Genomic DNA, 24,639 nt, shown 5'->3' on the forward strand with positions numbered 1-24,639 from the left:
CCGTCCTAGCTCGGGTGGCTTCGTTCCAGCTCGGCCATCTCCGTCCCCGATCGGCCATCTCCGCCCCAGTTCGGCCATCTCCGGCGCCGAGTAGCTTCCTCCCGGCTGCCGAGCGCAGCTTTCCCAGCTGTTTTCCGTCGACGCTCGGCTCTTTCCGCCTGCGCCTTCGGGTATTTCCGGCGGACGGTTCGGGTATTTCCGCCGCCGGTTCGGGCGGACTCGGCGCCCGCCGGCCTCGCTCGCTCCGGTAACGGTCGGTGCGGGTTCAAATGAGCCGCGGCCGGGCCGGGCCCCGCCGTGACTCGCTCTGAGCCGGGCCGGGACCGGGGTCACCCCGCTCGGGCTCGGCGACCAGGAGGCGGAGGCCGGGGAGAGCAGGATGACGGTGCTGCAGGAACCCGTCCAGGTACCGACCCCCGGGCGGCTCAGGCCCCAAAGCCCGGCCCGGCCCGGGTTAGGCCGCCCCGCCCGCTCCGGGGTCGGGGCTCCGGGCCGCTGCCGGCGGCCCCTCGGCCCGTGGGCCCGCAGGACCTCCGGCTCCTCCGCCCGCCCTCCCTCCGGAGCCGCCGGGCTTCCCCTTCCAGCCTCCCGTCCCCATCCCCGGGCCGGCCGCGCTCGCCCCTTCGCCCCCCGGGCCCCTGAGGGAGGCGTGGGTCTCTCCCGGCTCCTCAGCCCTTCCGGCTCCCAGGAAAGGTTCCCCCGGGAGACCTGTTGATACTTCGCTCACCTTTCTGCGTTTGCTGCCGTGTCGTGTTTAAATGCTCGCAGCGTGCTCGGATCCCTCCGTGCCGTGCGAGTGAAGGACGTTCCTTCTTCCCAAGGAGTTGGTTCCTTCGGTTTGATGGGAGACCTAGCAGAGAAAATAATGTCAATTTCGTTTTTCCTCCCGTGTTTCAGTCCCACTGCAGTTACTCTGATGGGTTTCTTGTTCTTGTGCTCAGCCTTCCCATCCAAAAGTCGTGATTCACAGAATTGAGCTGCTTTTCCTTCCTGCAGTTCCTGTATGCCCATTCTCTAACTATTCATAATCTTCATTAATGAATCGTTTTATTCATATTCCCATTATTTTCTAAAGTATATTTTTAGCATTTTAACAGGATGTTTTGGGCTTTTTTTTTCTAGTTACAGCAAGAGGTTCCTGGCAGCAGTGTCTTGTCAGAACACGATTGTGTTCTGTAATGAACATAGTGAGAATTCTTGCTTTTGGCTCTTTCTAATGAAAAAGTGGAAGGGGAAGAGGAAGAAAGGCTCTTGTGGGAAACCATCCTGCTGACTCGACCCCGTCTGTGGAAGATGGTGACAGTGAGGGCATTCTTGTAGTCGAGGGGTTTGTGTTCTTGGTGCCACCACTCCTCATCCCCTCTGGGAGCAAGGCTCAGAGCAGTGCTGGAAATGCTTTTGGCCACTGGATCCTCTCCTGCAGAGGCCATCCTGCACCGTTGGTGTTAGCTCTGGAGCTGGGCTGGCTGTTTTGCACCAGCTGGATATTCTAGGAAAACATGGGATTACAATAGAAAAGGAAGCAGGAATGCAGTGCAGTGTGAGTGAGTGAAGCTGACAGGAAACAATACCAAATGTTTCCGGTGCTGTGCTAACTAGACAGACCAAGTGGAAATATCTGCTCTTCTGAGAGCTCCCTGATAGAAATGTGGGGTCTTGTTGTGGGGTTCCAGCAAGGTAAAGACCTCTCTAATGCTGTTCTCCCTTCTTAACCTCTTCCCAGCTTGGATATTTTGATGAGGCTTTGTTATGTTGAATATGTCTGCTTAGATTGATTTTACCTATTCAGATTCTGCTTTTAAATGATAAATCATTCTTCTAGCTGTAGTTCTGCTGCTGTCAGTTTTACTGCTGCTCATTGCTTACAGGAGTGCTGGTAAGTTTAGGAATTATTTGTGGCTGGGTAAAGTCCATTGCATTTCTGAATTACCAGTTTAGCCGAAGTCCACGTACTTAGCTCTGTTTTTATAATTTTCTGAAATGAAATGATTGGGAAAGTTGACACTAGTTCTCATTTTTGTCATTGCAGAGATTTTTCCTGCCTATTTGTCTGTTTTCTCTCAGCCTTTCAAATGTCTACAGGGCTCAGCATTCCATGGAAAAACTGTCATCCTTAGATCTTCCCAGCTGTGATGCTCCTTATTTGTCACAGCCTGACAGATAAATAACAGAATTTGTGTTTATATGTAGCCTTACAAGTGTTGTGCTTTAATTACATGAAATTGTGTCCCAGAAAGCATCCTGGCCCCTGGTTAGGTTTTTGCTAACTTTCAAAATTCTTTTAAATTGAACGAAGTGTGCCAGAGTTTACAGCCCTGTGCTGTACTTCCTGATACAGTCGATTTAAAACCCTTCAGCTCCAACATAAAACTCTGTGTCCCATGTGCTGAGAAACAGGCTGGACGCCTTCCAAATACTTCTGAAAAACATCTTGGAAAGAGAATGAGCACTTTGCTTGGAATTTAGCTGTTCAAGGTGATCATCTGCTGTGACTCACTGGAATGGTGCTTGAACTTGGCTGCAGACTGCAGGACCAACGTGTGCTCCTTCAGTGGGCAGAGTTCCTGTAACTGGGAATGCAGCACAGCCCATCCTGGAGCTCTCCTCCTCCCTGCCCACCCTGGAGGCTGAAATCATGGCAGAATCTGCTTGGCATGGCAATATAGGCTAAACAGCTTGGAAAAGAATTTCCAGGGCTGTGTAACTGTCAGAAGAGAATATCTCCTAAGAGCTCTTTGGCTTAGATCTGAAGTGACACTTGGACAATGCACAGGATTTTCTGGGTAGAAGATGGACCTGTCTGAATTGGATTTTATTTTCCTGCTCTCCTTTCTGAAGATGCTTTGCTGGGGGCTGTGTATGGTAGTTTTGGAATTCCCTGTTGATTTTGCATTTCAAATTAATTATTTTTTAGAAGAGTGATTAGGACCTGGAAGTTCATCCTCTCTGCAAGCACACTTGAATAAAATGTGGAAACACTCCCAACTTTTTTCCTTCCTGTGACACAGCCCTGAGAGGGCTGAACACTCTTCTGATGTGGTTTAGCAATTGTGCACCACTAGTGCTGTGTACATGCATTGTGCTTCTTCTAGAACAAACTAAATTACTGTGCTATATTGAGATTAATGTTCCTGTCCTAAATGGTGGGCAAGAAATCCTCTTTTTTTTGAGGCACAGTCATGGTTTAGACATCTGTTCTCATGGAAAATTGTTGCTGCATAGATATGGCTGATTCCCTGCTGCCTTCTCTTCTTCCTGCTCTTTTAGGGGAGTGTGTGTGAGGATCCAGACTCCAGCATGGGTCAGTTCAGGGCAGGAGGCACATTTTGGGCTGAAAATGGTAATTGCTACAGAATGAGGACTTTACCTGCCCATTTCTTGCTTTCACTGGGACTCTGCTCTACAACGATTGATATTTGAGCCAGTGTGTAGTGTAACTTCTTACAAAGTGGCTGTGACATAGCCCCAAATCCCTCGTGTCCCCTCTTAGCCTTTGGCAGGATTGTTCCTGGCACCTTGCTCTTGTTTGAGCAATCAGATTACTCTGATTTCCCACTCCCACCCCCACACCTTTTGTTTTGTAAGCTGGCTGAGTTACAGCCCTGCAAAGACAGGATTTTTAACCTGCCACAACTTGGCTGGATTCATCTAAATGTCACTTGTGAAGGAAGAGCTGCTTTTGGGAGCAAGAGAAATGGGAGACCTTGAGCTGCTCTGGCTTCAGGATGGCTTAAAAGATTGTAACCCTGACCTTCTGTCTCCCTGTTCATCCTGCTCTGGCTGCAGGGTGTGGAACCACCTTCAGCCTGGGAGCCTCTCAAGGCAGCAGGGAGGAATCACTTCAGGAGGCTCTGAGTTATCTGAAATATGAAATACAATAAATACAGAGAGAAACAATAGTGTGTGTATTGTAATGATCAGACTAAAAGAATTCACTTTTAAATATGTCCAAATACTTTCACACAAGCTTAAAAGCACCTGTTGACTTCTGGAGTGTATTCTTGGGATCTACTGCTAGGAGAAAAGAGCCTCTCTGCAGAGATTTGTGTGTAATATTCCCTGTAGTGTGCTGTTCATGATGGCTGTGTGGGCTTCCCGTGAAGAGAACGTGCACAGTTTTCACACCCTGTGTTTGTCAAGTTTGTGTTGGAAGAAGTAGCATATGGTACATGTAACTCTGTGATGTTTGCATTTTTTTTTTTTAGATCCAATTGACGCTTGCCTTTCCCACTGGGAATAGCACTGCAGGGCACTATTGCTTTCCCTGTGGAAGATTTCTTTTAGTTTTGGAGTGTCTCATAGGTTTTAGAAGCAAGTTCTATTTGTCTTTGGTTGCTGAAGAATATTAGAGAAATTCTAGATCACGGTGCCTCGAATTCCTAAGTTCAGATCTCGTTTGGGATCAGTAACAGCAAAACTACTGCCAAGTGGCTCTTTGCTGCTGATGGAAAAGGGCTTTGGAAGTGGAGCAAAGGCCCCAGATGGAGCTGCTGTCCTGATCCCAGCCCTGCCCACCTCGGAGCACAGACTGAGCATGCACAGCACCCTTGCTGTAGGTGGGGAGGAAAGGCTGAACAGGCCTTCAATGATTTTTCAAATCCCAGCCTTCATTTACAGATAACAGACAACTTTCAATGTGATCTGAAGAAAGCTGGCTGAGCAGTTTGTGTGAAACCCTCTTATCCCAGCCCTGCAGTGGGAGTAAATGCCACCTGCTTTGCTGGTGTGCAGGTTTTACACCTGTGTGCATATTTGTTCCACTGGAGTTGTGCCATCCTACCAGTCTGCACAAATATTAGTTGTCACAAGCCCAAACTTGGGGCTCATGAAAAAGTAAACGGTACCTGGGAGCAGGATTTGGCCAAGTGTGAGCAAAATCAGAAGTAGTTTGTGTTCATCTGTGGCTGTGGAATACAACTTGTCTGTTTTATTTGTACTTGTTCTTGGGTGCTTCTTCACAGTTGGTGACAACGAAGAGGTGGCTGAAGACCCAACAAAATGCTGCCCAAAAAAGCAGTGGAGCCTGTTCACCTTGGCCCTTAAGGGAGCCCTGATGCTTCTTCAGGGAAGATCCTTTATACTAAGATGCTTAATCAATACAAGTTTCATCTTGACCATCTTGAGCACTGAGAGGTTTCTGGGCCTGTTGGGTTTTGCTTTAATGGCTTGCCCTGAACCAGCTGGGGTTGGATTTTGGTTTTATCTTTACTGAAGGTGTTGTTGTTTGTGGTAGTTTGCAGTAATTCCCACTGAGTCGTGCACCAAGATAAACCCAGTAATTTCTGAGAGGTTTGGATGATTGTGTCTGATAATGAGTGAGAAACACTCTAAGGTTGATTCACGACCTCAGTGCAGAGTTTGGGATTCTTTTTAAGCCTCTTTACTAATAACTGAAACAAATACAACCTGGCTGGCATGTTAATGCTCCCCTTTCTTTTTATGGCTCTATGAAAGCAAGCTGACCTTTGCCTTTTGGCAGCAAGAGGTGCAGAGTTTTTGCATTTCCCAGCTCCCCACTGAAAGGAGATGTTTCCTTGCCTTGCAGGCTGCTATCTGGCAAGCACTGAACCACTACGCGTACCGCGACGCCGTGTTCCTCGCAGAGAGGCTGTATGCAGAAGGTGTGTACAGTTATAAAGCTGGTTTTCTTTTTTTCAATTTTAATTTGGGGTTTGTGAGCCTCTGCTCCTGCTTTGTTGTCCTCCTGGTCTGATGATGAAGTTTAGCTTTCTGCTTGGGGAAAGCAGAGGAATGCCTTGCAATTAGGTTGGAAAATCAAATCGTGTACCACCAGCAATGTTATTTTGCTGTAAGATCTCCTTAAAATTCAACTCGGATTTGTGTGTTTAAGTGCAGTGTTTTATGGTATCAAATGGGAGAATATTGGGGTTTTTTAATGACCCTCAAGCATTGCAGGTCTTCCAAGGGCACTTGAGGATAGATGCAGCACACAAATTCTACAAATTGGCTTGACATTGAAAGCTGTCTTTGCTAATAATGCTGCTCAGATATGTTGATTGGCTCAAAGAGAGTCTTGTGATGGTGAGAGAAAAGCACTGTGAAATTGAGACAGTGAGAATCAGAACATATGGAACAGGTATCCCCTGCTGAATCCCTGCTAATTGTTACTTCACTGTGAAGCTGCCAGGGCTGGGGTGTCTTGGATAGTGAGCAGGCAGCAGTAACACAAATCTATACTTTCTCTGGGTCCTTCAAACACTTTTCTGGCACCTTTTATTTCTTTAACCTTTTCTCTGTGACCTCAGATAAGCTTTTTGTTCTTCTGTACTTCTTTCTCCTTGATACTGGTGGTCAGCTTTCCCTCTCTATTTTGAAAAGGTATTGTTCCCTAACCATTAACACCAGAACACCCCAATCCTTAAGCTAAAATACAAGCATCATATCATTTCTCGTGCTAAACAACCTGAGCTTATAGTTTGAATTAAACTGTATAATCTATTTCATATTCTGTTTTGTAATGAAGTATTTTACCTGCCATGCTCACAATGCAGTTCTTAACAATGGAAGCACAAAGCTAAGTTTTGAGAAATAAAGGCTTCTTTTTCCTTCTGTCAGGGTTTCAAATGGAATCTGGGGTGTTTGATCTGGTGCTGAAATGACAAATGTTGTGTGGAATATTAAGGAACCTGATAATCCAGGTGTTCATGAAGAAAATAGTGTTTTAGGGATGACAGAGCTGCCCTGAACACAGCACACTGTGAGGTGCAGGGAAATGGTAGATTGAAGGTAATTGCCAAGGATTTAGGAACAAAGAGAATCCACTTTTTGCAGCAGCCAGGAGAAAAATACCTGACTTGATAGTGACACATCTTTACAGAATAATTCCCTGCAAGGGTACTTCAAACAGCCTTTTTCAGTGGCCAGCAGTGCTGGGAGAAATCAGCATGAATGCTGACACTTGGTGCAAGCAATTAACTGCTAACAAAACATCTGGCTCCTGGTTGAAATGAGTGGTTACACTGCAGAGTGGAAGCTGCAGAACTCCAATACAGTGGCTCCATGTTGGCAGGAGTGATTTCTCCCTGAGAAGAACTTCTTTTAAGTCTACCTGCAATTACTGTCCTTGATGGGACATCTGTAGCTCAGTCGTTTCCCAGAACTCTCAAAGTCTGCTAAAGTAGTGGATAAAAATTGATTTAACTTGAATTTTCAAAAAGGTCTTAGAGGGTTTTTAGGATAAGGCTAATAAAATGTCCTCTGTTTGGGTCTTTTGTTTCCATTGTCACTGTCTAGGTGATGACAAAGACTTAAAATAGTCAGTTTTAAGTGAAGCAGAGGATTTGGGCAGATTCCCAAAGAGGTTTTTATACAATGCTCATATTGATTTTTCTAAAGATTTCCCTATACGTGAGTGAACAAACATCAGAATTGTTTATTTAATGCTGAATTCCATCTGCAGGATAATGTCTTCTGAAAAGTCTAAAGGTAATGTGGGTTTATTAATCGTTTGGAGTTTGAAGTTGCTCATGTTCATACATGGCTGCTTTGCTTGGTTGCTGCTGTTCTCACTACAAGCTGGCTCATCACTTATTCAGGTTGGGTGGCCAGAAGGATCAAAGTTCCCTTGCAGCTGTAGATGTTAAGAGTTGATCTGACTAACCAAGGAAATGGCAGAGGAAGTTTGGTAATCACCAACAGATAAAGAAAACTTCATTCAGGAATGAATTTCTAATACCAGTATCCATTTTCTTCCATCTTGTCCCTAGCTGGTTTTTACTGCCTGTCCCCAATGGTTTGTACTGAAATGATGAACATCTAACTGGTGGTTTTGTTTGCAGTACACTCAGAAGAAGCACTGTTTTTACTGGCAACGTGTTACTACCGCTCAGGAAAGGCCTACAAAGCTTACAGGCTCCTCAAGGGACACAGCTGTACCACCCCACAGTGTAAATACCTGCTTGCAAAATGTTGTGTGGACCTCAGCAAGTAAGTAAATCCTTCATGTTCTGTCCAGGGTTACAAATGGATTTATTTTGTTGCTTGGATTTCTCTTTGGAAAATGTCATCTTGTTTAAACTAGAAATTCATTGGTCCTTCAGCACAACAGATTATAAGTTCGATTTATTTTGCTTTCAGACATGGACCTAATGAGCATTAACCCATGTTGCAAAAACCTCTGAAAGTTGTTGAGTAACTCAGACAGGAATTGCCAAGCTGTGCAGAGAGAAAAGAGACCTCTAATGAGCTCATTTATACAGCTCTGCATTATTTTCTTGTGGGGATGATGTGTGCTGATAGAAGCATACACCTACAAGTAGAATTCCAAGTGGTGGCAAGAAAAGGTGATTTGTTTGTTTGGGCTCAGATGTCTGAAAAATGCCTCCCACCCCTGCAGTTGTATAAAGTAATTTTTGAAGCCTGACAGCCATGGCCCATTCCGTGTGAGTGGTGCTGCTCCTGCAGGTGGAGGAGGTGCAAATTGAGCCTTTGTTGTCCTTTGAGCCCTTCTTGCAAGAAAGAAAGGCATTAAAATCCAAAATCTCTGCCCTATCTCGGTATTGGCTCTTAACTAGGGGCATGGGGGCCTTACAGATTGTATTTCTTTGGGAAACAAAGCCAAATTAAATAATTAATAGCTTAGATAAATCACCTTCAAAGATCAAGTGTCTTGAAGATCTTCTTGTCCTTCATGCTAGGATTGATCACTTTTGGAAAAGTCATGCAGTATTTTGTGCCTCTGCTTTTGGGTTTGTTTTGTTTTTCTTCCCTCCCAGTAGAGCTTTTTGACTGCAGAGTCCTGAACCTCCCTGTTGTAGAGGGATCCATCAGTTACTTAATGTTCATTTGCAGCAACTGGTTTGTGCTTTAAAACCTGTGAACACTGACAGTGGATTTCTGTTTTTGTTTGCAGCAGGGTGAAAACACTGGACTGCCAGTACTGTGAGCCTTGTAACCCCTTTAAACCTCTTGTTTTTTAAAAAGGCTTGCAGAAGGAGAGCAGATCTTGTCTGGTGGAGTGTTGAATAAACAGAAAAGCCATGATGACATTGTTATGGAGTTTGGTGACTCTGCATGCTTTACTCTCTCCTTACTGGGACATGTCTACTGGTAACGTTGCTTTTTCACTTTGCCCAATAAAGTTGGAAGGTTTTTACTTGACCAAGCCCAGGTTTAGTCAAACACTTCCTTAGTCATTGCAGGAGACAGCTCTCCCTGGGTTACACCATTTTGGAGCACAATAAATTCAGGTGGATAGTTGTGGAATCAGTCTGATTTGGGAATGCAAGAATGGTTTTGTTTTCACCCAAAGACTGAACACACAAATTCCTCTTTCCCAGGTGGATAAGAATGCAATCCAAGAGTCTGATTTTTTTTTTTTTTTACATACCTTTGGATTTGCTCTGTATTCTTCCCTAAGAAAAACTCGCAGCTTGTTTCTCAGTGTTACCATTCAGATTTTTACTATCTGTTTATACATGTGTAGCTCTAACCTTCAAATCAAAGTCCTCAGGATGCCAGGCAGAATAACTTCACAAATTTAAGTGTTTTGATTTTGCTAAGATGCAAGAAAGGCTTCAGTAAATGTGAATGATTGATTGAATAGGAGTAGTTGGGGTCTTGGATTCTTCTCTACTATGATCTATTCTTAATTATTTTCAAAATTATTTCTTTTTATTTCTAGCCAAATAATTACGTGTTCAGTTAACCCCTAATTTCTTTGCAAAAATATTATCCATAGATACTTAAGATGACTGGAAGGCTGGCAATCAGATTATTGTTGGCAAAAAAAGAAACAAGCTGTTGCAAAGAATTGCATCTTCCTAAAAACAAAAGTTCTCAAGCAATTCTAGTGCTTATGTAACTTTTTTTGACAACTAAATCTAAATATATCAACTTCAAAAGAACTCAGTATTTCTCAGGCTTGAAAAATGAGGAATGTTTCTATGCCTCTCAACATGTTTTTGTTTTTCAACTCCTGTTCTGGAAAACTCTGTTGAACAAAAGTGCTGTTCTGAAGTTTCCCTGTGAACTGTTTCATTCTTTTTGCAGCAAGACAGACCGGCTTGCCAAAGGATCAGAATGTTACCAAAAGAGCCTTAGTTTAAATCCTTTCCTCTGGTCCCCTTTTGAATCACTATGTGAAATAGGTGAGTCTGCACAACTGTTTTACTCATGGAATTCTTTGGAGAGATTTTTGTGAGCAACAATTGATTTAAAATACTTTGCCATTGTTTAAAACTTCTGTCTGGTTTTCTTCCATCTTCCTTATTTCTGCATTTTTGGATCTAACAATCCAAATGTGTTTTCCAGCCTACATTCAGTAGACACTTAAACTGTTTCTGAGTATAGCCTGAAAAAACAGTAAGTGAAAATTATAAAAAATATTGATTGTCCCGAGTTTTGTAGCAGAATAATGGAAGGAGCAGAGGGCTCAGAGTGACCTGCTCTAGTGAATTGCAGAGGGATGGAATTTGTTCTTTAAGGTCACTTCCAGCCCAGATGTCCTCTGAAATATTTCAAAACTCTTCTAAAATCCTTTGTCCCCTGTACTTGATTCAGATTGACTATTCCGAGTATAGACTCAGGAATAACTATTAAATCTCCTTCCACTCTTACAGGTGAAAAGCCAGACCCTGACCAAACATTTAAATTAACATCCTTACAGAACTTCAGCAGCTGTCTGCCCAACACTTGCACAACAGTGGTGTCTAATCACAACATATCCCACAGACAGCCTGACAGTGTCCTCATGGAGACACCCCAGGACACCATTGTGAGTTCTGCTCAAATCATTGTAAAATCATCTGCTACAATCAGTTTGTCTTTTCAGCTTAACTGAAAAATGTTAATTAAACTATACCCTGAGTACTAAGAGCTGCCTTTTATTCTTCAGGAATTGAACAGAATCAACCTAGAATCCTCCAATTCCAAGTATTCCTCCCTGAATTCGGACTCTTCCATGTCTTACATTGACTCAGCTGTGATTTCCTCAGATTCTGTCCCCCTGGGGTCAGGAACTGCCATATTGTCCAAACAGGCTCAAAATAAACCAAAAACTGGCCGGAGTTTACTGGGGGGACCTGCAGCTTTGAGCCCACTCACTCCAAGGTAAGTCCCTGGGCTGGCCAAGCTGTGGCCAGGGCTGAGCTGCTGCTGCTGCACAGCCAGACACACACACAGTGCTGGTAGAGCTTGGAAACAGAGCTGGGGAAAACCCAAACAACTTGAGGGACTGCTCTTGCTCCTAGTGTTGATCTCTTCTGGTTTTTAAACAAACACTTGGTTATTTGGAGAGGAGTTGTTGATTCAAGATCTTGCTTATTGCCATGTTGTCACTTGAAAAATCTCTGAAGGAATATGCTACTGCTGTGGAATAAACTTTACTGTGAAGGGTACTGTAAAGAGCTTTTCAACACAACCCCTGATGATGCTGTGGGTCCCTTCAAGCTCAGGATATTTTGTGATCTGGGTCTGTGTTTTAACCCCTGTATCAGAGCAGCTCTCCAGGTCTAACATTCACACACTGACTGTTCCTCTCTGATTTGTTCTCAGCTTTGGAATTTTGCCACTAGAAACCCCAAGCCCTGGGGATGGCTCCTATTTGCAGAACTACACCAACTCCTCCTCTGTAATCGATGTGCCATCCACTGGAGCACCTTCAAAGAAGGTACCTTGTATTCTGGAGCTCAGCTGCTCTTCTCAGAGCTTGACATTGCAGTGCACTTTAAAGAAGAATCCGTAACACAGAGAACAAAAACATGTGAGCTAAGTTTTCCCCCCAGATGCCCAGGCTGTGGTTGCTGGACTGACCTAGGGAAGATCTCTGTGTTCTGTCCACCTCCCATCACGGAGGGTTGTGCAAACACTGAAGCTTCCAAACAACAGCAGATTCAGACTTTTCAGTTTGCAGGGTGGAGTGTGAAGACTTGGAATTTTTATTTATTAGAAGTATTTTCTGAAGCCTTAAGAGAGCTGAAGCCACTGATCTCTTGCAAGTAGTTCTTGAATTGTAGTTTACAGACCAGAGTAATAAAAATCCTGCTGCTGGTCTGTGAAGGACTGAGAGAATGGTGCTGGTTCACTCAGCAAAGTCTTGGGTAGAGGAAACTAAAAATTGTCTGTTTGACTCGGGAAGAAACTGCCGTAGTTGCCATAGTGATAAATGAGGGGTGGAATGTTGGTGACAGTTGAAGAACTATTTGTTCCTTTCTAAAAACAAAAACCTGAGGATTTTTCCTTGTATTTTTAGTAAATCTACAAGTTGCATGAAAGGTGTTGGTGTTTTATAGGGGGCAGTATTTTGAAATAGTGTTGAATCTCTCAAAAAGTAGAACTTGAGTTGCTGCATTTGCTCTGGACAAATCTTGATGCCCACCTTGCTGTGCCATTCTGAAAGGGAAATTTGGGTCAGTTAGGAATGTGCTTTGTTTGGCTGAGCCAATTCCCATCCTGTACTTGCCCAGGAGCATTTGAAAGCAGTGGCTTGGGGTGCACTGTGCACATGTAGGGAGGGAAATTTCCACAAGTCTGAAAATGGAAATCAAGTTAGTAAGGTGCAGCTCTTCTGAGAGCTGAAAGGCTTTGGGGAATCAAGTGGGATTTGCTGCTGTTTTGTTGCTTTGCTGAGTGTGACACAATAGCACCGAGGTGTAAATCTCATTACTCCACACTTAGGCCCTGCCCAGATGGAGTTCTGCTACTAGCAAAACACAAATATTTAATAACATTTTAATAAACAACTTTAATTCTGGTTCATGTGTTGTCCAGTGCAGATAGTGACTGTTGCAGTTCACTTTGCTCTCCCCGTTCTGTGTCAGACAAGGTTTGGTGGAGCTGTGGCTGAGCAGAGCAGTTTCCTAGGAAACACTTACATAAGTGAGTGAAGCATTAGGATGAATCCAAAGCTTCCTGTCTGAGTGGGCAAGTTTCCTTGCTGGCCACCTAAAGCATCCTCTGGGAAAGGAAGGGAAGGACAGAGTTTTAGAGGTTGGATAATGCACACACTGGCATTGCTTGTGCTGGTGTTGATCCACTTGTCCCTTTCTGGTGTCTCTTTCAATTCAGTGATGGCTGTTTGGATGTTGGTGTACCTGGAGTGAACAGAAAGATAATTTTTTTAGAGGTTTTTTTTTTAAAATAGGAAGAGGAGGATCTGTTCTGAAAACAGGCTGAGGTGCTGTGCCGTTTGTGAATGGCTTCTGAATGGGATTGCGACAGGATAATTAAAAAATAATTTTCTTTCCTTTCTTTGTTTTTTTTTAACAACTTTCTGAAGGAAAAACCCCTTAAATATGATGTCTTTTAATTCCCTTTTGTTCTTGCACGAGCACTTTAACATGCAGTTTCTTGCCACTAGATGGAGATTCTATATCTTGAAATAATGTGCATAAGCTTTGCAGACTTGGTGTTACAAGGTGGAAGGAGAAACACTTGATGGTTTCCCCTGGGGATGGGGGAACCCTCTCCTTTATTAAAATAATGGTGTTTCTGCTAGTGCAGTGTTTGGTGGGTGGAGAGGGTTGGGTTTGGCTCAGCAGGGATGGAGGTGCCATAACAAACCTGTGGAAACTGTGTCGTGCAGAGTGTCAGCAGGATCAGCCAGGCTGGGACGAAATCTGTCTTCTCCCAGAGCGGGAACAGCCGGGAAGTCACTCCAGTTCTTGTTGCACAGACACAGAGCTCTGGTCCCCAGACAAGGTAACACAATCACAGTCCTGGAGCGTTTCTGTTGAAAGCTAGAAGCTGTTCCTGTTCCAAGTGGAGCTCACTGTCCAATTTCTGTTTTCAGTACAACACCTCAGGTATTGAGCCCGACCATTGCTGCTCCACCCAACGCGCTGCCTCGGCGAAGCTCTCGCCTCTTCACCAGTGACAGTTCTACAACCAAGGTACCAGAGCTGCAGCCCCTGCCTGCCTTACCCGTGCCCTGTGCCAGCCTCCCTTTCCACCCTTCCTTTTCACACATTCATGGCTGTTTTAGCAGCTTCAGAACCGATTCTGCACTGAGCGGGGCATGGTTGTTACACCTAACTTTACACAGCTCACTCTCAACTTTGGATTTCTGAATTTAAAAGACTCTTTTATATGTAACTCTCACTTTTCTTATTCACAGGAAAATAGCAAAAAATTAAAAATGAAGTTTCCACCTAAGATTCCAAACAGAAAAACAAAAAGTAAAACAAATAAGGGAGGAATAACTCAACCAAACTTAAATGACAGTTTGGAAATTACCAAACTGGACTCTTCCATCATTTCAGAAGGGAAAATTTCTACTGTTGCACCACAAATCCAAGCTTTCACTCTACAGAAGGCAGCAGCAGGTCTGTTTGAGCACTGTTGGACTGTAGTAGAGTAAAATCTGATATGTCTGGGTTTTAATGTTGCTTCAGTATTTGCTTCTTTCCCATTTCATTTAGCCTCTCACCTTTGCATAGTGATAAAAACTGATGTAATCCAACATCTTGTTAACTTAGAAACATGTGAAGAAATAGTGAGAGTGGTGATTGTCAGCAGATACATCTTACAAGCTCTGGTCCTTATTAATGATTAAAGTATTTTCAAAGTATTGGTATATCAAGTATTATAAATGATTATGCAATGTATTAATTACGATAATAGAATAAGTAATGTTATTATGATTAGAAGTGTTGTTATAAAGTATAACTTCAAAATTTTCAAGTATATAATTTATGACAGGTTTATTATTCTTGGAAACTGATTCAGAGGAGTTGCTCATAACCCAGTCATCTCCCCTCAACATGGGATTTATGTGGTCTGTTCTCCCTTGGTATTTCCCATTTGTTTAAAAACAAGTCTTTATTCAGATTGTCAGAAAATCCTAAGCAAAGTGCTGAATTCCCCTCTTTTGGCTCAGGAATGTTTCCAGGCAGCAGGAGGATGTATCCATGGCTACCAGGCTTGTGGAAACTGCTCAGACCTAGAGAAATGTTTGAATAGCTCTGGAAATGCAGAACTCCACTCACCCTGAGCCCCAGAGTTTAAGGACTCAATATTTTCTGGCTTCCCTTACAGAGGCTGATATTCAGAATATCATGCTCACGTTAATTAAGTGTATAATGTTGAGGGTGTATAAACCTTGTTTGGAAACTCCTGAAAGGTTTTCACAGGCAAATTCAGGGGAGAGCTTTTGGGATTAGCACTTCCAAGTAAATAAGTCTCAGCTGTCTTTTTTTCTTTTTTTTCCCCCATTTTTATTTCTTGTGTTTTTCTCCTAGAAGGTTTGATGAGCCTTCTCCGGGACATGGGGAAAGGTTATTTGGCCTTGTGCTCCTACAACTGTAAAGAAGCCATCAATATTTTGAGCCATTTGCCATCCCACCACTACAACACAGGCTGGGTGCTGTGCCAAATTGGGAGAGCTTACTTTGAGCTGGCAGAGTACATGCAGGTAGGAGCTGGGGCTGGGCTCTTCCCACTCTGCTTTGGCACTTTTACACAAAACCTGCAGATCTCCTGGCAGATCTGTGGGGAGTTTGCAGCTGTGGTAAATGGATAAATACAAAAGTTAAACCTGGAGTGGATTTAGATCTTGAATCTGCTTCATTTAGAGTTTTGTGTTATTTCTTCCTGTATCCAAGTGTTGGGGTCTCCTCCTTGTGTGTCCTGTCTCTGCCTCCTGCTGTGCTGACAGAATTGTTTGTACTGCACTGTTTTAGAATAGATCACACGGCAGTTTGAGCTCTAAGCCCAAAAACTCTCCAGTTAATTCTGACCACATCAGTGACCCAGTTTCCCTTGCAGCCTCACAAATGAAGCATTGGCACAGCTGAGGTGACACCAGACTGCTCCAGAATCAGAAGTGAGCAGTTAGGTGAACTGTGGGATTCCCCTTCTCCTTGGCACTGCTGTCCTGACAGCTGATGTGCCCACTTGCTGGTTTTTAAAACATTCCTTGGCACAATGTGTGCAGGAGACAAAGGAGAGGGAGGTTTTGGGCTGTTTAGAGAGGGAACATGCTGGGTGCTGTCACAGAGTATTTAGAAAGATGAGGGTACAGATTTTAATCACAGAATTCCAGAGTGATTTGGGTTGAAAGAGGCCTCAAAGCTCATCCATTCCCACCCTGCCATGGCAGGGACACCTTCCACTGTCCCAGGCTGCTCCAAGATCTGTCCAGCCTGGCCTTGGGCACTGCCAGGGATCCAGGGGCAGCCACAGCTGCTCTGGGCACCCTGTGCCAGCCCTGCCCACCCTGCCAGGGAACAATTCCAGCCCAAGATCCCATCCAGCCCTGTGCTCACCCCTTATCCTGTCACTCTCTATGGGGATGGTTAACAGTCATAACTGGCCCATAAATTCTGTTGCTCTCTCTCTGATTTTGTGGATGGTTTTTTTTTGCCTCACTTGAGCATGGATAGAAACAGGAATGCAGCTGAGTCAGCAGGAGGGAGAGCTGGCTGCATTCCTGCTGGCAAAAATATCCTGGGATACAGTCACTTCCTTCCCTTGAAAGGAAAGTTGCAAGACTTGCAGCTCAGTGTGGAACACTTAAAAAGCAAAGAGGATGCTCAGGCTGGACATGAGGCCTTGGACCTTGGCCTCTGTGCTCTGTCTTGGTGGGTGGAATTTTATTTTAAGTCTCATTTCTGTTCTCAGGCTGAGAGAATATTTTCAGAAGTGAGGAGGATTGAAAACTACAGAGTAGAAGGCATGGAAATCTATTCAACCACACTCTGGCATCTGCAGAAAGATGTTGCCCTTTCAGTTCTCTCTAAGGATTTGACAGACATGGATAAAAACTCACCAGAGGTACAAAATGCCGTGGGCTTGAATGAGAAGAGGTGACCTGTACGTGGTGAAATCAGTGATTGAGAGCAGAGCTTTGGGCTCTCGTGCAGTTTACTCTGCAGGGGGAATCCACCTGAACATGGCAGAGCTGGAGAGGAACGTGCCAGGCTTGTCTGTTCAACTGCTCCTGCCTGAAATGGCTCCTTAAAATTTGAATATCAGCTTCTGTGGAGCAGGTTGAAACCTTTTATCTGTTAATGGTTATTTCAATTTGCCTTGGCACCATGCAACCAGGAAGATCATGAGTCAGTCACTCCTGCTGCTGCCAGTGTGCAGAGATAAGGAATTGCTTTTTCCTCTACCTTTTAATTGCTGTAGTTAATTCACCAGCACTTAAAATATTTCTTCCAGAATTTGTTTGTAGACATGATATTGCACATTTTTATACCAAAATTCATTAAACTGCAGGGTGTGTGGTAATGTAGTCACAATGTGCCAAAACCCAGAAATCTTTCAATGAGTGCCACGGTAAAAATAAAAGATGTGAGTTGATAAATGTGCTCTTAAGAACTGAGCAAACTGTAGAGGATGTTGGTAATCTCTTTGGTGGAGGAGGAAATCCAATTCATGCTGTCCTGATAGTTTGTGTAAGAGTGGAAAAATCAAACCCAGTGAAGCAGTTGGGGGTTGTGGTAAGATTAGTCAGGATAGAGGGAAATGGTTCTAATCCAAGGACTGGAAAATAGTTCTGTGCTTCAGCAGTGATGCTAAAAATCTGGGGCAGTGAGGGACCCTGGGCTGGGGTATTTACAGTCTTGATGGGTGCTGAGCAGCAGGGAAAGAGGAGGTTGTTGCTAAAATTCTTCCTCTGCAGATTTCCAGATTTGTCAGTTGGAGGGAGCTGAAGAAATAAAGTACCCTCTTCCTCTTCGTTATTCTTAAATATCAAAGATGTTTTATTTCTGGACTTTTCAACAGCTTCAAAAGCTTTAGTCATTAGTCATCGAGGGATCTAATTGGCACAGACTTGTTGGGTGTCCATGGATTCTCCATTTCTGTGTTTCAGCTTGCTTATTTATTTTAGAAGGTGTGTTCAGCCCTGCTTGCCTCACAGGACTGAGCCTGAACTAATTGTTGATTTATTCCTGTTTTTACTTTTTAACCTAGGAGTAAGTTATTAATAATGATTTCAAGCAGTGTAGATAAATGTGTTCAGCTCAAACTTAGGCTTCTGCTCCTGCCCTGCTGTTGCAGGCCTGGTGTGCTGCAGGGAACTGCTTCAGCCTGCAAAGGGAGCACGACATTGCCATCAAGTTCTTCCAGAGGGCCATCCAGGTGGATCCAAACTATGCCTATGCCTACACCCTGCTGGGCCACGAGTTTGTGCTGACAGAGGAGCTGGACAAAGCCCTGGCCTGTTTCAGAAACGCCATCAGAGTCAACCCCCGCCACTACAACGCCTGGTGAGTTTATCCCCAGCTCTGGCCCTGCTGCTGCATGTGCTGCAGAATTCCTGTGCAGGAACATCTCCTGGGTGCTGCCCCTGCTGTGATTTCACTGTCACAGTCTGCTTTGGGCTGGAAGGGACCTTGCAGCCCATCCAGTGCCTTCCCTTTCCACCCTCCACCACCCCAGGTTGCTCCAAGCCCCGTGCAGCCTGGCCAGGGATGGGACAGCCACCCTCCACCTGCCACTCTTCCCTCCTGACACGGAGCAAAGCCATTCCTGCAGAACATGGGGAGGCTACTTCCACAAGGAAGGCAAAACATGGGAGTTTTTGTTGGTTTTCACAGATTGTTTAGGCTGTATTACCCCAGCTCTCTTGTTGTGCTGGGCAGCATTCTTTGTGCATTGTTTTCTCAGTTGCAGTTGGAGAGATGAGATCTCAGCATCTTCATGCCTTAGGACACACTTTGTTTCTTACAGCTTTTTAATATGTAAAGCAGTCAAGGTTAGATCTGTGAGTGTGAGCACTTGGTGTTAATAAGTTTCTTGTGCTTTTTATTTAGCAGTTACTTAGCCAGTCTTCCTGTGTCTCACACATCAGTTCTTCAGTTACCCAATGGATAAAGAAAAGAGGAAAACTTTAGACAGCTTTTCCCCCAAGAAATCCCTTCCCAGCCTAGATGGGGTTGGCAAGGCTACAAACCATTCCTGCCATGTCATGTTCACTGACAGAAATGAGCTTGGTTAAAATCCAGTGCTCCTAACCAGAATTGTTTCTCTGCTGCAGGTACGGGTTGGGAATGATTTATTACAAACAGGAGAAATTCAGTCTGGCAGAAATGCATTTCCAGAAAGCACTTGACATCAACCCTCAGAGCTCAGTCCTGCTGTGTCACATTGGAGTAGTAAGTACATGGCACTTAACTGGGCTGGGGAGAAGGGCTTGGGGTGGTGAGGAGGGTTCTTCTTCCTGTGGGAGGCTTGTTCAGACTTGGTCTAGAATTGGGCAAATACTTTTCTAAAGGAGCAGACTGTAAGTAAACACGGTCAGGAGGGTTTGTCCTTGCCCTGATATTTTTCCCCTTTTGGAATTGTTCTCTCTTTGTGTATCAGGTCCAACATGCACTGAAAAAATCTGAGAAGGCTTTGGACACTCTGAACAAAGCAATCAACATCGACCCCAAGAACCCACTATGCAAATTCCATAGAGCCTCGGTGTTATTTGCAAATGAGAAGTACAAGGTCAGTCTCGGTGCTCAGGGCAGCCTTGACATTCCTGGAGCTGGGAGTGGGGATGCCTTGGGAGCTGAATATTCACAGGTCACCCTGGGGAGCACCAGGGCTTGCAGGAAGAGCTGGGCCATGGGAAGCATTTGCTTTGGCAAGTGCCACCCTCACCAGGGTGATGTGTTCAATGTTTTGATTGTAATAAAATCTGGGACCAACAGGTGTTGCTATTTAAATTATTATTTAGTCTGACCCACTATCATGGGTTTATAGTAAATTACTAAAAAACCTCAGCCAAGTGCCCCATATCCAATTACAGCAATAAGAACCAGCTGTTCCCAAGGTTGTGTTGTGGAGTGAAAAATCAGAAGTGCAGCAGTTTTGGGCTGATCCCTGTTTAGAGTAATAAGATCTTCCCACAGTGTTTATCCAGTGACTTTTCCTGTGGCCAGTGTTTTTTTGGCTCCAGAAGACAAGCCAAGTCTGTTCTGAAACTTGCCTCAGAAATGTGTGTGCACACTGGAAGGGAAAACTTTACTTCAAACTTTTTTTTATTTCTAACTGCAGATTAAATACTTTTCAGTTGAATTTCCTAATGATGCCAGGTGACTGTCACAGCAGAGTAAAGAGCTCCAGCATCAAGAACTAGTTTAAAAGTGAAGTAGAAGTTGCACTAAAAGTGTTTGGTTTCAAATGCCTAATGTAAACACTCTTTCCAACCTTTCAGTCGGCTTTACAAGAACTTGAAGAACTGAAGCAGATTGTTCCCAAAGAGTCTCTTGTTTACTTTTTAATAGGAAAGGTAGGTAAAACTTCACTGTGATCAGATGTTCTTTGGTTTCTTTACTGCTTAGTGAGAAAATTTGATGCCTGTCACTAAGATGCTTCCACTTGGAGCAGTACTCTAAAAATTCCCAAAGCTTTAAATAAGGTTTAGTGCTCACAGCTATATTATGTGCCAGCTTTTAAATGCAAAGGAGAGTTAAAGAGAGCTAGAGATAATCCATCCCTCAGCCAGCAGAGCTGGTTATTTGCACATGTAGCTATTAAAATATTGAATCACATTGTCATGCATTGTGTCAGAAATACTGAATAAGAAGCAGCTACATTCCAACCTTTCTAGTGTGAAATGCCAGAGAAGTGATCTGGGGGCAGAAATCCTCCTTCCCACCAGCTCCTCTGCTGATAAGCCTTAAATAACTTCTGAGCTTTCTGCTGGGGGGTGTCTGGTCCCTTGGAAGCACTAACACAAACTTCCCTCTAAGGCAGTGCTGGAGAGCTCTCTACCAGCAACATTTCTTTATTTTGTTTAAACTGGAGAGAGGTAAAAGGGTTTGTGCTGAAATGAGTTCACTGGTATTTGTCCAGGCGTAGCTGGACCTCTAAACTGACGTGAGAGTGGCCATGCCTTGACAAGCTGAAGTGTTTTCACTGTTTAAATGCTCCACACAGATAGATAAATAACTTCCTCATCTGCCCTTGGTGATAAAGAATCTCTTAGCTGCTAGTTTAATTTTTTTCTATTTTTAAATAGAAACACTTGCTCTTTCTACATATAATTATTTCCCTTGGGACTCACATAATAAATTTTTCATATCCACCCTCTGTTGCTTTCCATAGAACATCACTGAACTCTGGCTTGGAACTTTCATGGCCTAAACCTTCCAGTAGCAGCTTCATGTAAATGTAGCCTTTTCTGCTTTTTTTAAATTTATTTTTAGGTTTATAAAAAGCTGGGTCAGACACATCTGGCCCTAATGAATTTCTCCTGGGCAATGGACCTGGATCCCAAAGGAGCCAACAACCAGATCAAGGAGGCCATTGACAAACGTTACCTGCCCGACGACGAGGAGCCCATCACCCGTGAGGAGCAGATCAGTGAATGTTACCCCTACGAGTCAGGTGTGTGCCAGCCCCGTGTGTGCCTCTGGTGGAGGTGTCATTCTGCCCAGCCCAGTGAGAACTCTGCAGGCTCCTCACTCAGCATTCATTCATTTTCCCTACAGAAAGCAGAGCATGAAGGGTTGTGAAATTCCTTTAGATGTAGTAGGACAGAGATGGTGGTAACTCTAAATTTATACAAATCGTGGGTGGCTTTAAGAGTATCCCAGGAGAGCAAGACATTCCCAGGGCTGCAGGTATTCCATCATAAAGCATCAAATAATTTCAGAGTAAATGAATGGCAACTGAAGTTGTCTGTAGATGCTTTTTCAGAAGTTAAACTGGATGTTGGATCAAAATACTTGGTGTGCTGAACATAAAAGGTGGCTTTTGATGAAGGTCATGGAAGCAGTTTGATTTGGATCAAGAGAAAATAAAACACTGTAGGGAGTAATTCATGGAAAGGAGCAGCCCAGGTTTTTCTTCTCTCAGCTTTTGATTATGAACTTAAATTCCATAAAGCATGGACAGTCATAAATATTGACCTGCAGGCTGAAATGGAGATAGAAAATAAATGATAATAAGCAAAGAAGGAAATATATAGCAGGATTTGGATTCCCTATTAATAGACAAATGCTGTGTCCTGCAATTCCAGATTCTCAACTGAAAAGTAGGGATAGGTGACAACTGTATATCATCTTGTTTTCTATTGGTCCTGTGTGCCTTTTAATACGAGAACTTTACCCTGCACTGCACTTCTGGAAGTATCTAGAGTCTTTCTCTCCCTGCTGTTGTAATTGGGGTAATTTTGTGCCCCAGCTCCCTGGGCTGAGCCTGTTCTGACCAGGAGATGGAGACAGAGACTGGAACTGCTGAGCAGTACAGAAAAAAAACCCAAAGGGCAACCAAACAAGAAAAAAATAAAAAAGGAAAAAAAACCAACAGCTTGATCTGTCCAATAAACATAAACAAAATAATAGTTGGGCTGTGTGACAGTTCAGCTCCCCTGGCTGTGTGGAAGAGTTCCACAGCCTCAGCTGAAGGAGCCTCTCAGGGCAAATGGCACAAATTAAAGTAATTTAAGGGAATTTGGGGGGAAGTGGAATTTGTTTTTTGGATGCCCCCCTGACCCCCAGGTCTCTCTCCCCTGCAGTGGGCACAGACGAGTCCCAGGAGAGCAGCATGACGGACGCTGATGACACGCAGCTCCACGCCGTGGAAAGTGATGAATTTTAACCTCCAAGAGCCAGTGTCTGAGCTTGAGTGTGTGTGACTGGTACTGTCGTGTTGTCCCCTTCCTTGGCATCCTGGGTTCTACATCTCTGAGCCAGCACTGTTGTTGTTCTCCACTGACACCACGAGTGCACCTCAGGCCTGAACTCGGCAGAGTTCATGGCAGTGCAATACCCAGCTGCTGCTGAGTCTCACTACTTGGCTCTTACACACTTAAGGCAGTGACTGAGGAGAAAATGCTGGTTTTGGACTCCCCCTTGCTGGAAAAAAATATCATGGAAGAGACTTGTGGTTTGCTGTATGGAAGCCAGTAGGTGTGGGGATAGTACTAATGACGAGGTGTCTTGTTCTTTTTCCAGAAATGTGTCTTAGTTTGGGTCTTTCTTGGTAAGCAGAGTGCTGAACCTCATTTCCAAGTTCTCCAAGGACAGTGTTGACAAACAGGCTGTTCAAGACTTTTGCATATTGTAGTGTAACTTAAATGCCAGGGAGTGTCAATGACCTTACAGCTGCAGTGTCTCCAGTGAGCAGCCAGGACTGGGCGTGTGTCAGGCCACGTGGAGCACCCCTGGCCCTGCCCAGGGTGCAGCTGCAGGAGAATCACATTGCAGGATCAGAGCTTTCATCAAATGCTTTCGTGTTCTAACCATGAGTTAATTTATTCACCTGGTTTTGGAAAGGTCAGTGTTTACTTTGTATTTCCATCAGCACCACCTTGCTTCATTTTTTTCATGCACCCCTCGACTCGTTCTTCCCCTTTGAAGAATAAAAATTAATAAAGGGAAAAATCAAGAGAGAAATGTAGATACAAGTGTAATGTGAAACATCAAACCCTTAGTCCTGTGAGAGTGGGAAGATTGGAAGCCTTAATACAATCAGAACCTTGGTCAAACACATCAAATAATTGTCTCAGATCTCCTCAGGTCTGGTATCACTTTGAAAACTATTTTGTGAAGTATGGTCCAAGCAGAATGCAAAAATGTGCAACTATCTGTCTCTTTCCTTATTTTTTTAAGCTGTTCTTTCAGTTTCCCATTCTAGGAACACTCTCCTTTCCTCCAGGGTCTGTTTCTGAGAGGAGAAAGCTGTGCCACATTAGTGAGTCCAAACTGCTCTCTGTAGCATTCTGCAGCAGCAATTGGTGCCCTTTGTGCAGTGATGATAAAGAAAGTGTATGATACAAGCAGTTTTAAAGAGCAATTTATGCCTAATAAATTGGGAATGATATGAATTTCATAGCAATGTATTTGTTGTGATCAGTCTTAATGTTTTTCTTTCTTTTTTTTTTTAATCTATTGGTTTTTAGTTTCCTTTATACTTCAGTTTCTTTTTGAATTCTGTCCTTGTCCACTTCGCACCTCTTCTGTCCCAGCTTCTCTCTGGCCAAGAGCCACATGGGCACCTTTATCTTTTGAAAAATCATCCCCAAGTTCTGAGCAAAAACAGAATTCTATGGTTTGGGGAGTTTTTTGAAGTAGGAGGATGGGCAGTGAAAAATGAGCTTCAATTCCCTTTGTAGGGTGAAAAAGCCCTCTAAAATCTGAGCAATTAAAAGAGGTTAAATGAGCTTTGTGCCTCTGCCCTGCACTTTGATCAGCTGGGTCTGGAACTGATGGGGTGGATTGACTGGTGGGTGATGGTGGCACATGTGGGCTGGACTGAGCACCGAGCACCATCCCCCTTTTCCTGGGGGTGTTTTGGGGTGATTCCCCCCCCCTTTCCTGGGGGTGTTTTGGGGTGATTCCCCCCCCCTTTCCTGGGGGTGTTTTGGGGTGATTCCCCCCCCTTTCCTGGGGGTGTTTTGGGGTGATTCCCCCCCCTTTCCTGGGGGTGTTTTGGGGTGATTCCCCTCCCTGGGGGTGGCACAGGGCTCACATTTCCCTGCTCCTGTGTCTCCTGTGCTTTTCCAGCTCCCCAGCACATCCCTCCCTGGAGGAGTCTGAGCAGCACCTCCCGGTGCAATGCCACTAATTACCGTGTTAATTGGCTTCCTTTTGGTTCCCAGCATATTTTCTAAACGAAAAGCAAGAGGAAGCAGGTGCTATTTGCTTTTCCATAATAAATGTTGTTCGTGTGGGGACCAGAGATCCAGGAATTGTGGGGGGCTTTTTTCCTTTTTCTTTGTTCCCTGAAAAATGCAGT

General features: G+C 44.2%; 1 protein-coding gene across 2 annotated transcripts; it reads left to right on the forward strand.

Annotated features, from left to right (window-relative positions):
- Positions 1 to 149: 149 nt before the first annotated feature.
- On the forward strand, positions 150 to 23,733 carry CDC27 (cell division cycle 27). Of its 2 annotated transcripts, none has more exons than XM_014889445.2 (19): positions 150 to 406; positions 5,546 to 5,621; positions 7,800 to 7,947; positions 8,944 to 9,069; positions 10,012 to 10,109; positions 10,581 to 10,735; positions 10,856 to 11,070; positions 11,515 to 11,629; positions 13,544 to 13,659; positions 13,751 to 13,850; positions 14,075 to 14,282; positions 15,198 to 15,370; positions 16,579 to 16,731; positions 17,965 to 18,173; positions 18,944 to 19,061; positions 19,270 to 19,398; positions 20,111 to 20,185; positions 21,105 to 21,285; positions 22,418 to 23,733. In XM_014889445.2, exons 1-19 carry the CDS (start codon positions 380 to 382, stop codon positions 22,498 to 22,500), a joined length of 2,505 nt encoding a protein of 834 aa, XP_014744931.1. In that variant the 5' UTR covers positions 150 to 379; the 3' UTR covers positions 22,501 to 23,733. The 2 variants fall into 2 exon arrangements, with proteins under 2 accessions (XP_014744931.1, XP_014744932.1); XM_014889446.2 differs by having other exon boundaries at positions 15,201 to 15,370.
- The last annotated feature ends 906 nt before the right edge of the window (positions 23,734 to 24,639 follow it).

Source organism: Sturnus vulgaris, chromosome 27 (genome assembly GCF_052056855.1).
Source record: "Sturnus vulgaris isolate bStuVul1 chromosome 27, bStuVul1.hap1, whole genome shotgun sequence".
Classification (NCBI taxonomy): domain Eukaryota; kingdom Metazoa; phylum Chordata; class Aves; order Passeriformes; family Sturnidae; genus Sturnus; species Sturnus vulgaris.